Source organism: Crotalus tigris, unplaced genomic scaffold, assembly GCF_016545835.1.
Source record: "Crotalus tigris isolate CLP2741 ecotype Arizona unplaced genomic scaffold, ASM1654583v1 scf7180000017735.2152567, whole genome shotgun sequence".
In the NCBI taxonomy this organism is placed as follows: Eukaryota; Metazoa; Chordata; class Lepidosauria; order Squamata; family Viperidae; genus Crotalus; species Crotalus tigris.
In genome coordinates, this window is record NW_024096601.1 from 203,301 (window position 1) to 216,201 (window position 12,901).

General features: G+C 46.5%; 1 protein-coding gene across 5 annotated transcripts in view; it reads right to left on the reverse strand.

Moving 5' to 3' along the window:
• Window positions 1-258: 258 nt before the first annotated feature.
• Window positions 259-12,901, reverse strand: part of CD276 (CD276 molecule) — a 29,227-nt gene continuing 16,584 nt past the window's right edge. For all 5 annotated transcript variants that reach the window (XM_039339435.1, XM_039339434.1, XM_039339436.1 and 2 more), the window contains exons 5-8: window positions 10,079-10,219; window positions 9,363-9,401; window positions 7,635-7,670; window positions 259-1,373 (exon numbers count right to left, since the gene is read on the reverse strand). In XM_039339435.1, the coding sequence (XP_039195369.1) occupies window positions 1,351-1,373; window positions 7,635-7,670; window positions 9,363-9,401; window positions 10,079-10,219 (239 nt within the window). In that variant the 3' untranslated portion in view covers window positions 259-1,350. The remainder of the gene's footprint in view (window positions 1,374-7,634; window positions 7,671-9,362; window positions 9,402-10,078; window positions 10,220-12,901) is intronic.

Consider the following 12,901-nt stretch of genomic DNA (forward strand, 5'->3'; position numbering starts at 1 on the left):
CTGCTGCGCCCGCCAAAAGTCCCATTCTGCAAACGGTGCTGCACCAGTTGAGTAGTCCTCGACTTACGACCGGTTGAGTAGTCCTCGACTTACGACCAGTTGAGTAGTCCTCGACCGGTTGGGGGTCGCGGCATTAAAAAGGTTGAGAACCACTGATCTAAAGGCACACTTAAAAGTAAGCCCCACTCAATGAACTGGGGTTGATTTCAAGGTAAACATGAGCCTATCTGCAAAGTCTACTGAAGTCAGTTTTTCACCTCCGTTGGTTGTTGATGTTTTAATTGTTTTAAAGAAAGCTTGCAGGAAGAATACAATCAATTCCCTGTGAGGTTTTCTTTGTGCATCACAAGTGTCTCTCGCTGGAAGGCGATTCCCAAAACTGCTCAAAGGCACTTCTGTTATTCCCCCCCCCCCCAAGTTATTTTGTAAAAAGAAAAAAAAGAGAGAGAAAAGAATCCTATTCCTAATCTTTATAATGTTTGTAGCGATGACTATAAAAAGAAGACGTTAGATTATGCATCCATTTCACTTATGCCCTCTCTGATGGCCACAGTTTTTGGAAGTTTCCAGTAGAAAATAGTTTCAGACACACTTTCTTGAGATGCCAGAGATAATGAGATGGTCTCTTGGCCAAATCCCAGACTTAATTTTGCATCTTGGAGAAGGTAAAAACTCTGCAACGAGAAAGGAAAACTGTTCCCAGATGAAGTGGCATAAAATCCAGTGGGTGAATCCTCATGGGGAAAAAAACTGCAGGTAGAAGATGACAAGAACGACCATAGAAGCGCTGAGCTGGATATGTTCTCTACCCTGTTTGTGGGATCTTCGTGTGGATCCAAATTATGATCACGGGGCAGACAGAGATCATTTTTGGCCCTGTAAGGCCAATGGGGAGGAAAATAAATAGTCTTCGATGTGTTGGGTGAAGAAGGGCCTTGTCCATGTCAACCTTGGGGCAAGGATAGAGCTGGCAAGGAGTAAGTAAATGCTCCAACACTGGAAGTTTTTAAGAAGAGACTGGACAGCCATTTGTCCGAAATGGTGTAGGGTTTCCTGCCTGAGCAGGGGGTTGGACTAGATGACCTCCAAGATCCCTTCCAACTTTATTACTATTACTATTACTAAGTTGAGTTCCAGCCTCTTTCTAAGTCCACGGTGGGAGGGCCAGGTCTGTGGAGAAGGCAAGAATCTGTAAGAAGGCATCTGTAGGTTTTGAGTTGTAGGCTTCAAGGAAGAACACCAGGCAATTCCCTCTTGCACCTTCTATTGTCGATGCTGGAGGAAGATCTGAGGAGTTGGCTTGACAACTTCAGCCTTGAGAAGTGGCTATTGCTTTGCCCTCCCTTATTGTCAATCAATTTCTTCAGCCATATCTGGAAAGAAAAGAACAATAACTTTTCAAAACCCAGATATGTTAGTCTGCAAGTGGGTCAAAAGCATTGGGGTGGGGAAGAAGGGAACACCTGAAAGGGTAGCCTATCCGAGTACATTCCTCATTCCATCCAACAGATTCGCAACCTTGGGAACTTCAAGATGAGTGGACCTCAGCTCCCAGAATTCTCCCAGCCAGCATGGCTGGCTCTGGAGTTCCGGAACTTGAAGTCTTACAAATTGTAAAAAGAAAAAAAAATCATTTTTGCGTCCCAGAATAGGAGAAACCCATCTACCCACCCAAGTAGATAGGACGGGGTGGAAAAGTCAGCATCCTCCTAAGCACACCGATGTGCTCTGAATCCATTGGCGATGTCCATTTTGCTTTCCGAGTTCATGGATCCTAACCCTAACCATAACCCTAAGTGGGTTTGTCCCCAATGGGATTTTCCCATGTATTTTACCAGGAAATATAGACAGGGCAGGCTCCAAATCTCAACACCCTCCTAAGTACACAGATGCACTCCGAATCTATTGGCGATGTCCATTTTGCTCTCCGGGTTCATGGGGACCTAACCCTAAGTGAAAATCCCAATGGGGAAAAACCCACTTAGGCTTAGGGTTAGGTCCCCCGTGAATTTGGAGAGCAAAATCCCAATGGGATTTTCCCATGTATTTTACCAGGAAATATAGACAGGGCAGGCTCCAAATCTCAACACCCTCCTAAGTACACAGATGCGCTCCGAATCTATTGGCGATGTCCATTTTGCTCTCCGGGTTCATGGGGACCTAACCCTAAGTGAAAATCCCAATGGGGAAAAACCCACTTAGGCTTAGGGTTAGGTCCCCCGTGAATTTGGAGAGCAAAATCCCAATGGGGTTTTCCCATGTATTTTACCAGGAAACATAGATAGGGTGGGCTCCAAAACTCAACCAGCTGCTAAGCATACCGATGCGCTACATTGGCGATGTCCATTTTGCTCTCCGAGTTCGTGGGGACATAACCCTAACCCTAAGTGGGTTTTTTTCCCCAATGGGATTTTCCCATGTATTTTACCAGGAAATGTAGATAGGGCAGGCTCCAAAACTCAACACCCTCCTAAGTACACAGATGCACTCCGAATCCATTGGCGATGTCCATTTTACTCTCCGAGTTCATGGAGACCTAACCCTAACCCTAAGTGAAAATCCCATTGGGGAAAAACCCACTTAGGCTTAGGGTTAGGTCCCCCGTGAATTTGGAGAGCAAAATCCCAATGGGATTTTCCCATGTATTTTACCAGGAAACATAGATAGGGTGGGCTCCAAAACTCAAGCAGCTGCTAAGCATACCGATGCGCTACGAATCCATTGGGGATGTCCATTTTGCTCTCCGGGTTCGTGGGGACATAACCCTAACCCTAAGTGGGTTTTTTTCCCCAATGGGATTTTCCCATGTATTTTACCAGGAAACATAGATAGGGTGGGCTCCAAAACTCAACCAGCTGCTAAGCATACCGATGCGCTACGAATCCATTGGGGATGTCCATTTTGCTCTCCGAGTTCGTGGGGACATAACCCTAACCCTAAGTGGGTTTTTTTCCCCAATGGGATTTTCCCATGTATTTTACCAGGAAACATAGATAGGGTGGGCTCCAAAACTCAACCAGCTGCTAAGCATACCGATGCGCTACGAATCCATTGGCGATGTCCATTTTGCTCTCCGAGTTCGTGGGGACATAACCCTAACCCTAAGTGGGTTTTTTTCCCCAATGGGATTTTCCCATGCATTTTACCAGGAAATGTAGATAGGGCAGGCTCCAAAACTCAACACCCTCCTAAGTACACAGATGCACTCCGAATCCATTGGCAATGTCTATTTTGCTCTCCGGGTTCATGGGGACCTAACCCTAAGTGAAAATCCCAATGGGGAAAAACCCACTTAGGCTTAGGGTTAGGTCCCCCGTGAATTTGGAGAGCAAAATCCCAATGGGGTTTTCCCATGTATTTTACCAGGAAACATAGATAGGGTGGGCTCCAAAACTCAACCAGCTGCTAAGCATACCGATGCGCTACATTGGCGATGTCCATTTTGCTCTCCGAGTTCGTGGGGACATAACCCTAACCCTAAGTGGGTTTTTTTCCCCAATGGGATTTTCCCATGTATTTTACCAGGAAATGTAGATAGGGCAGGCTCCAAAACTCAACACCCTCCTAAGTACACAGATGCACTCCGAATCCATTGGCGATGTCCATTTTACTCTCCCAGTTCATGGAGACCTAACCCTAACCCTAAGTGAAAATCCCATTGGGGAAAAACCCACTTAGGCTTAGGGTTAGGTCCCCCGTGAATTTGGAGAGCAAAATCCCAATGGGATTTTCCCATGTATTTTACCAGGAAACATAGAAAGGGTGGGCTCCAAAACTCAACCAGCTGCTAAGCATACCGATGCGCTACGAATCCATTGGGGATGTCCATTTTGCTCTCCGGGTTCGTGGGGACATAACCCTAACCCTAAGTGGGTTTTTTTCCCCAATGGGATTTTCCCATGTATTTTACCAGGAAACATAGATAGGGTGGGCTCCAAAACTCAACCAGCTGCTAAGCATACCGATGCGCTACGAATCCATTGGGGATGTCCATTTTGCTCTCCGAGTTCGTGGGGACATAACCCTAACCCTAAGTGGGTTTTTTTCCCCAATGGGATTTTCCCATGTATTTTACCAGGAAACATAGATAGGGTGGGCTCCAAAACTCAACCAGCTGCTAAGCATATCGATGCGCTACGAATCCATTGGCGATGTCCATTTTGCTCTCCGAGTTCGTGGGGACATAACCCTAACCCTAAGTGGGTTTTTTTCCCCAATGGGATTTTCCCATGCATTTTACCAGGAAATGTAGATACGGCAGGCTCCAAAACTCAACACCCTCCTAAGTACACAGATGCACTCCGAATCCATTGGCAATGTCCATTTTGCTCTCCGGGTTCATGGGGACCTAACCCTAAGTGAAAATCCCAATGGGGAAAAACCCACTTAGGCTTAGGGTTAGGTCCCCCGTGAATTTGGAGAGCAAAATCCCAATGGGGTTTTCCCATGTATTTTACCAGGAAACATAGATAGGGTGGGCTCCAAAACTCAACCAGCTGCTAAGCACACCGATGCGCTACGAATCCATTGGGGATGTCCATTTTGCTCTCCGAGTTCGTGGGGACATAACCCTAACCCTAAGTGGGTTTTTTTCCCCAATGGGATTTTCCCATGTATTTTACCAGGAAACATAGATAGGGTGGGCTCCAAAACTCAACCAGCTGCTAAGCATACCGTTGCGCTAAGAATCCATTGGGGATGTCCATTTTGCTCTCCGAGTTCGTGGGGACATAACCCTAACCCTAAGTGGGTTTTTTTCCCCAATGGGATTTTTCCATGTATTTTACCAGGAAACATAGATAGGGTGGGCTCCAAAACTCAACCAGCTGCTAAGCATACCGTTGCGCTATGAATCCATTGGGGATGTCCATTTTGCTCTCCGAGTTCGTGGGGACATAACCCTAACCCTAAGTGGGTTTTTTTCCCCAATGGGATTTTTCCATGTATTTTACCAGGAAACATAGATAGGGTGGGCTCCAAAACTCAACCAGCTGCTAAGCATATCGATGCGCTACGAATCCATTGGCGATGTCCATTTTGCTCTCCGAGTTCGTGGGGACATAACCCTAACCCTAAGTGGGTTTTTTTCCCCAATGGGATTTTCCCATGCATTTTACCAGGAAATGTAGATAGGGCAGGCTCCAAAACTCAACCCCCTCCTAAGTACACAGATGCACTCCGAATCCATTGGCAATGTCCATTTTGCTCTCCGGGTTCATGGGGACCTAACCCTAAGTGAAAATCCCAATGGGGAAAAACCCACTTAGGCTTAGGGTTAGGTCCCCCGTGAATTTGGAGAGCAAAATCCCAATGGGGTTTTCCCATGTATTTTACCAGGAAACATAGATAGGGTGGGCTCCAAAACTCAACCAGCTGCTAAGCACACCGATGCGCTACGAATCCATTGGGGATGTCCATTTTGCTCTCCGAGTTCGTGGGGACATAACCCTAACCCTAAGTGGGTTTTTTTCCCCAATGGGATTTTCCCATGTATTTTACCAGGAAACATAGATAGGGTGGGCTCCAAAACTCAACCAGCTGCTAAGCATACCGTTGCGCTATGAATCCATTGGGGATGTCCATTTTGCTCTCCGAGTTCGTGGGGACATAACCCTAACCCTAAGTGGGTTTTTTTCCCCAATGGGATTTTTCCATGTATTTTACCAGGAAACATAGATAGGGTGGGCTCCAAAACTCAACCAGCTGCTAAGCATATCGATGCGCTACGAATCCATTGGCGATGTCCATTTTGCTCTCCAAGTTCGTGGGGACATAACCCTAACCCTAAGTGGGTTTTTTTTCCCAATGGGATTTTCCCATGCATTTTACCAGGAAATGTAGATACGGCAGGCTCCAAAACTCAACACCCTCCTAAGTACACAGATGCACTCCGAATCCATTGGCAATGTCCATTTTGCTCTCCGGGTTCATGGGGACCTAACCCTAAGTGAAAATCCCAATGGGGAAAAACCCACTTAGACTTAGGGTTAGGTCCCCCGTGAATTTGGAGAGCAAAATCCCAATGGGGTTTTCCCATGTATTTTACCAGGAAACATAGATAGGGTGGGCTCCAAAACTCAACCAGCTGCTAAGCATACCGATGCGCTACGAATCCATTGGGGATGTCCATTTTGCTCTCCGAGTTCGTGGGGACATAACCCTAACCCTAAGTGGGTTTTTTTCCCCAATGGGATTTTCCCATGTATTTTACCAGGAAACATAGATAGGGTGGGCTCCAAAACTCAACCAGCTGCTAAGCATATCGATGCGCTACGAATCCATTGGCGATGTCCATTTTGCTCTCCGAGTTCGTGGGGACATAACCCTAACCCTAAGTGGGTTTTTTTCCCCAATGGGATTTTCCCATGCATTTTACCAGGAAATGTAGATACGGCAGGCTCCAAAACTCAACACCCTCCTAAGTACACAGATGCACTCCGAATCCATTGGCGATGTCCATTTTACTCTCCGAGTTCATGGAGACCTAACCCTAACCCTAAGTGAAAATCCCATTGGGGAAAAACCCACTTAGGCTTAGGGTTAGGTCCCCCATGAATTTGGAGAGCAAAATCCCAATGGGATTTTCCCATGTATTTTACTAGGAAACATACATAGGGTGGGCTCAAAAACTCAACATGCTGCTAAGCATACTGATGCGCTACGAATCCATTGGCGATGTCCATTTTGCTCTCCGAGTTCGTGGGGACATAACCCTAAGTGGGTTTTTTTTTTCCCAATGGGATTTTCCCATGCATTTTACCAGGAAATGAAGATACGATGGGCTGAAAAAGTCAGCACCCTCCTAAGCTTACTGATGCGCTACGAATCCATTGGCGATATCCATTTTGTTGTTCATATTCATGGGGGCCTAACCCTAAGTGGTTAGGGTTAGGTAAGGTGACCAACTTTTTTACAATGAAAAGGAGGACACAAATAAATTGAAGAAAAAAATATTGTAGATAAAAGAAACATTTTATTCATTGCAAAAATAACACAGACAACTTGCATGTGCAAAGTTTGCCGGCTGGGTGTTTTGGCGCGCTCAGCAGCAATTCCTATTGGCTTTCAAAAGCCAATAGGGGGAGTAGCCCAGCTCATGCAAAAGTTGAAAACAAAAACCATCAAAAAAAGGTGCCGGAACGCCGTTCTGAGCGTTCTATGAGGAAAAAAAAAAAAAGCCCTGCAGATTAGTCTTCAAATATCGAAAAGGAGGACATGAAGGAGGACACTTTTTGAGGGAGGACAGAGCTTACAAAAGGAGGACTGTCCTCCCTAAAGGAGGAAGGTTGGTCACCTTAGGGTTAGGTCCCCATGAAATAGTTTTCAATGATTTCGGATCAAAGGCTGTTTCTTGCTTGCTTGGCTTTGGCTTTGAGATAAGAGCGAAGGGTGGAGCCTAATCCGAGCGAGGGAAAAGCACCCGGTTCTTACTTTTGTGTCCTAATCAAGGCAGGGGGAAACACCTAGGAGAAATGCCACGCCATTTGTTGCAAGAGAAGGGTCACAGATTTAATCCGGATTGCTCTGTACGCAGAGGAAATGCACCACTGAGTTATGGCCCCATTCTCACGCTTTGAAAGGACCTGAAGCTGTGGCCTTGGATCGATGTTTGCTACAAAGGGCAACTGCCTTACCTTCTTTGGCATCCATGTTTTTCAGAGGTTGCAAGGCTGTCCATGCAATTGAAAAAAAAGAAGAAAGTGTCAGTTGATTGAGCCCCAAAAGAGGGTGCCGAACGAACAGAGTGAAAACAGAAACGTGAATCTTAGTTGAGTCTGAACGTCTCTCTAGCAGCGTTTCAAAGCGAAGAGTTGGCTGTACTCTCCGTTATTAGACCAACTTTCAACTTTTACATTATGTACAAAAGCAAGTACTGCACTGCCCCCTGCTGCACATTGTCAAACCTGCAATATTCTTCCTTGGAGATATCAGCAGAATGCCAAGGAATTCTCACTCCTTTATCAAAATGCCAAGGAATTCTCACTCCTTTATCGAAATCCCAGCTCAGAGAGGGCTGCAAAGCGCTGTGAAGCCATATATATGTGCTCTTGTGGAGGGAGGGAGGGAGGGAGGGAGGGAGGAAGGAAGGAAGGAAGGAAGGAAGGAAGGAGGGAAAAAGGAGAGGGGGAGAGAAGGGAGGGAGGGAGGGAGGAAGGAAGGAAGGAAGGAAAAAGGAGAGGGAGGGAGGGAGGAAGGAAGGATGGAGGAAGGAAAAAGGAGAGAGGGAGAGAAGGGAGGGAGAGAGGAAGGAAAGAGGGAAAAAGGAGGGAGGGAGGGAGGGAGGAAAGAAGGAAAAAGGAGAGGGGGAGAGAAGGGAGGGAGGTAGGAAGGAAGGAAGGAGGAAGGAAGGAAAAAGGAGAGGGGGAGAGAAGGGAGGGAGGGAGGAAAGAAGGAAAAAGGAGGGAGGGAGGGAGGGAGGGAGGAAGGAAGGAAGGAAGGAAAAAGGGGGGAGAGAAGGAGGAGGGAGGGAGGAAGGAAGGAAGGAAGGAAGGAAAAAGGAGAGGGAGGGAGGGAGGGAGGAAGGAAGGATGGAGGAAGGAAAAAGGAGAGAGGGAGAGAAGGGAGGGAGAGAGGAAGGAAAGAGGGAAAAAGGAGGGAGGGAGGGAGGGAGGAAAGAAGGAAAAAGGAGAGGGGGAGAGAAGGGAGGGAGGTAGGAAGGAAGGAGGAAGGAAGGAAAAAGGAGAGGGGGAGAGAAGGGAGGGAGGGAGGAAAGAAGGAAAAAGGAGGGAGGGAGGAGGGAGGAGGAAGGAGGAAGGAAGGAAGGAAGGAAGGAAGGAAGGAGGGAAAAAGGAGAGGGGGAGAGAAGGGAGGGAGGGAGGGAGGAAGGAAGGAAGGAAGGAAGGAAGGAAAAAGGAGAGGGAGGGAGGGAGGAAGGAAGGAAGGAAGGAGGAAGGAAAAAGGAGAGAGGGAGAGAAGGGAGGGAGAGAGGAAGGAAAGAGGGAAAAAGGAGGGAGGGAGGGAGGGAGGAAAGAAGGAAAAAGGAGAGGGGGAGAGAAGGGAGGGAGGGAGGGAGGAAAGAAGGAAAAAGGAGGGAGGGAGGGAGGGAGGAAGGAAGGAAGGAAGGGGCCCCAATGGCACCATGGTTAGAACGCAGCATTGTAGGCTAACTCTGCCCACTGCCAGCAGTTCGATCCTGACCAGCTCAAGGTTGACTCAGCCTTCCCTCCTTCCGAGGTCGGTAAAATGAGGACCCAGATTGTTGGGAGGGCAATAAGCTGACTCTCTCAACCGCTTAGAGAGGACTGTAAAGCACTGTGAAGCGGCATAGAAGTCTATTGTTATACTCTGATAACAACCGAGAGCAGAAGTGTGCCTGGAGGTATCAATCAAGAAACTGATAGAAAATCAAACTGCTGCCTGACCTGTCTTGGAACCTTCTCCATCATTCAATTCTTCTGTACCTGAAGGAAGAAAAAGAACAGGTTAAAAAAAAAATAAATAAATTCAACCACCCTAGAGCTGCCATCAGTGTCAAATTTGCTGGAATGCTTGCTTGTAAATCCATCTTATCAAAGAAATACCCATGAGCCAGGACTCTGGGTTAGATCAAAGACGGATAATTGGAACTGGCTGATGGCAAACTCAAGAACACCATCATTGGTTTATTCTACCTTCAATATTGTTTAATATTTAGAATAATGAGGAGAGTTTAGTGGCAGCACTTCTCCGCAATCCCTTCAACCAATGTTTTTCAATCTTGGCAACTTGAAAATGTGTGGACTTCGACTCCCAGAATTCCCCAGCCAGCAGGGCTGGCTGGGGAATTCTGGGAGTCGAAGTCCACACATCTTCAAGTTGCTCAAAGTTGAGTAACACGGCTTTAAATGAAAAGCATTTTCCCCCAGGACCGTGAGGCAATTGTAGGAGACAGCCACAAACGCACACACCAAAAAGACACGGCTGCTTTAAAGAGTTGCAGGCAGGTGCTAGCTTCCCAGCTCTACGAAGCATCCTTTTTGCCTTCAAACTCCCAGCAGTGCCTAGTCCGAGAACCATCTGGGGGAGGGGTTTGGGGGGTTGAAAAGTTGTGCAAGGCGTGCCTCAAGACAGAGCAAACCTACACGCGAGTAACTCTTACCGGCTTTCGCTTTCTCCTCTTTGCAACTTTGCCGGATTTTCTTCTGACACACGTACGCCAGGACGATCAGGAGGATGACAAGGCAAATGGACAGCCCCACCGTGACCCAGAGAGCTACTGCTGGAAACAGAAGGTGTTGTCCTGGAAGGAGACAGAGAAGAAAAAGTTATCAGATTGGGATGACCCCAGGAAAACTCCACCACGTGGGTTAGATGTCACACCACCACCTGCTACAAAAAGCTGTTGGCTGCCAACCGTTTACTCAGAACCCAAAATCCTAATGATGCAGCTAAACGCTTCAATTGCTGCTGTTCCTCAAGACTTCCCAGGAAACAGCAGGTTGAATTACCCTATAAAGCACTTCATTAACCTTTAAATAATTATGCTAATAAATTCAAATAAATGCTGATCTATCACCCTCTATCGGAGGAGGAGGAGGAGGAGAAGCTGAACAAGGCGGCATTCAGCCTAATGGATTGCCTAGGTGGTTCACCGTCAATGCGAGTTTTCAGAGGTTGGCAAGGCGAATTCATGTCTGCTGATATTTCCAAAAAAGCCAACACAGTGCTGGGCTGCATTAACAGAGGGATAGAATCAAGATCACGTGAAGTGTGAATACCATTTTACAAAACCTTGGTAAGGCCACACTTGGAATACGGCATCCAGCTTTGGTCACCACAATGTAAAAAAGATGTTGAGACTCTAGAAAGAGTACAGAGAAGAGCAACAAAGAAGATTAGGGGACTGGAGGCTAAAACACATAAGGAACAGTTGCTGGAATTGGGTCTGTCTAGTTTAATGAAGAGAAGGACGAGGGGGGACAGGATAGCAGTGTTCCAATATCTCAGGGGCTGCCCCAAAGAAGAGGGAGTCAAGCTATTCTCCAAGGCACCTGAAGGCAGGACAAGAAGCAATGGATAGAAACTCATCAAGGAAAGAAGCAACCTAGAACTAAGGAGAAACTTCCTGACAGTGAGGACAATTAACCAGTGGAACAATCTGCCTCCAGAAGCGGTGAATGCTCCAACACTGGAAGTTTTTAAGAAGAAACTGGACAGCCATTTGTCTGAAATGGTATAGGGTTTCCTGCCTGAGCAGGGGGTTGGACTCAATGACCTCCAAGGTCCCTTCCAACTTTATTATTATTATTATTATAAGGCTTGGGTTCCTGGATAAACAGCATCCTCTTTGTTTTGGGAGGGAGGGGGGCAAAAATCTTTGCCCTCTCTTCTATGCAGACTTAAACATTGGGGAGGGGGTCAGGTGCAAGCAAAGAGAGCCAGACCTGAATAGCCTAAGTCAGCAACTTTATTGATTTCTACCTATATTACAAGAATTTCCCCAGGCTGTTTGCCTTCTCTTGGGAACAATCAAATCAGGTTCCATGGACCGATCAAGTTTATGTCTTTAGTGGCTGCACAAAGACTCAAGGCTAATTCCCTGCTTGAGTCCTCCTTCCATTCTGGCTGGCAGTTTCCCAACTGGGAGTTTCACAGAATTTTTGCGCACACACACACACACACACACACCAAAAATTACTAACTCTCCTAGCATTTCTAAACAACTTCAAGATCATGCAGAATCTTCCATTCAGGATGTCCATTAAGATGAAGTAAAATTAAGTAAAATTTGCCTTCATTGGTGAATTTAAATAATTTCTCTTGCTGTTCTCCTCAAATCTCCAGGGGAGGGGGGAAACACACTCAAGGCAAGATTCAGAAGTACAGTCTCCACTGAAAACCAAAATTGATAGGGTGTAAATGTGACATAGATACCCAAAATATCTGATTTACAAGGACGAGAGTGATCTAGAAAATCAACTAAGTTAAACTAGCAAGAGATGTCTTTAAAAAAAGGGGGGGGGAATGCATTGAAGCTTGGGCACCCTGTGCTTTAGAAAGCACCAAGAAATCACTGTCACACTTTTGTTGAAATTCCTCATATGAAAAAAAGCTTGATTATTTTTGATGTGCTGCCAAGCCACCGCTGCTTTTTAAGAAGCTGAAATCTGTTCAGTTTCTTCCTTTTTGTTCCAAGTTTTAAGACAAGGCTCCAAAGATGAAAGAGTTTGAGTTTGACCACAATTGGGACATCTGTTTGCAAGGTACATTTTCCTTTAATTAGTGAAGGAAAAACTGTTAACACAGCTGATCTGGCCAAAGGTTTGCTCCCAGATGAGAGAAGGCTAAGGAGGGTTGTTTTTCATGCCAAATTTTGGGAAATTCCTTCTCACAACGGTATGCAGGTCCTCCTGGACTTACCACCATTTGTTTAGTGACAATGGCTCTAAAAAAAGGACTTAGGACCATTTTTCACACTTACGACCGTCATGGCATCCCCATGGTCACATGATCAAAATCCAGATGTTTGGCAACTGACTCAGATTTATGACAGTGGCGGTGTCCCAGAGTCACGTGATCCCCTTTTGTGATCTTTTGCAAAGTTAGCCAGCCAGATTCACTTAACAACTGTGTTACTAACTTAGAAACTGCGGTGATCTACTTAACGACGGTGGCAAGGAAGGTCATAAAATGGGGCGCTTCACTTAGCGATAGAAATCTGGGGCCCAATTGCAGTTGTGAGCCGAGAACTATCTGTATATTCCAGTTGTACAACAGCGGTCCCCCACCTTTCCAGTTCTGTGGACCAGCGGGGATGGCGACAGCAGCGGGGGGGGGGAGAGAGTCCGTGTAAGTGGCAGGTGTGCGCACGCTCACGTGCAAAACTCCATTTACTCCATTTGTGTAAATGGAGTTTCGCATGTTTCGCCCGTCACTTGCACGGCCCGGTTCCCAATGGGCAAAGAGGCCGATACTGGTCAAG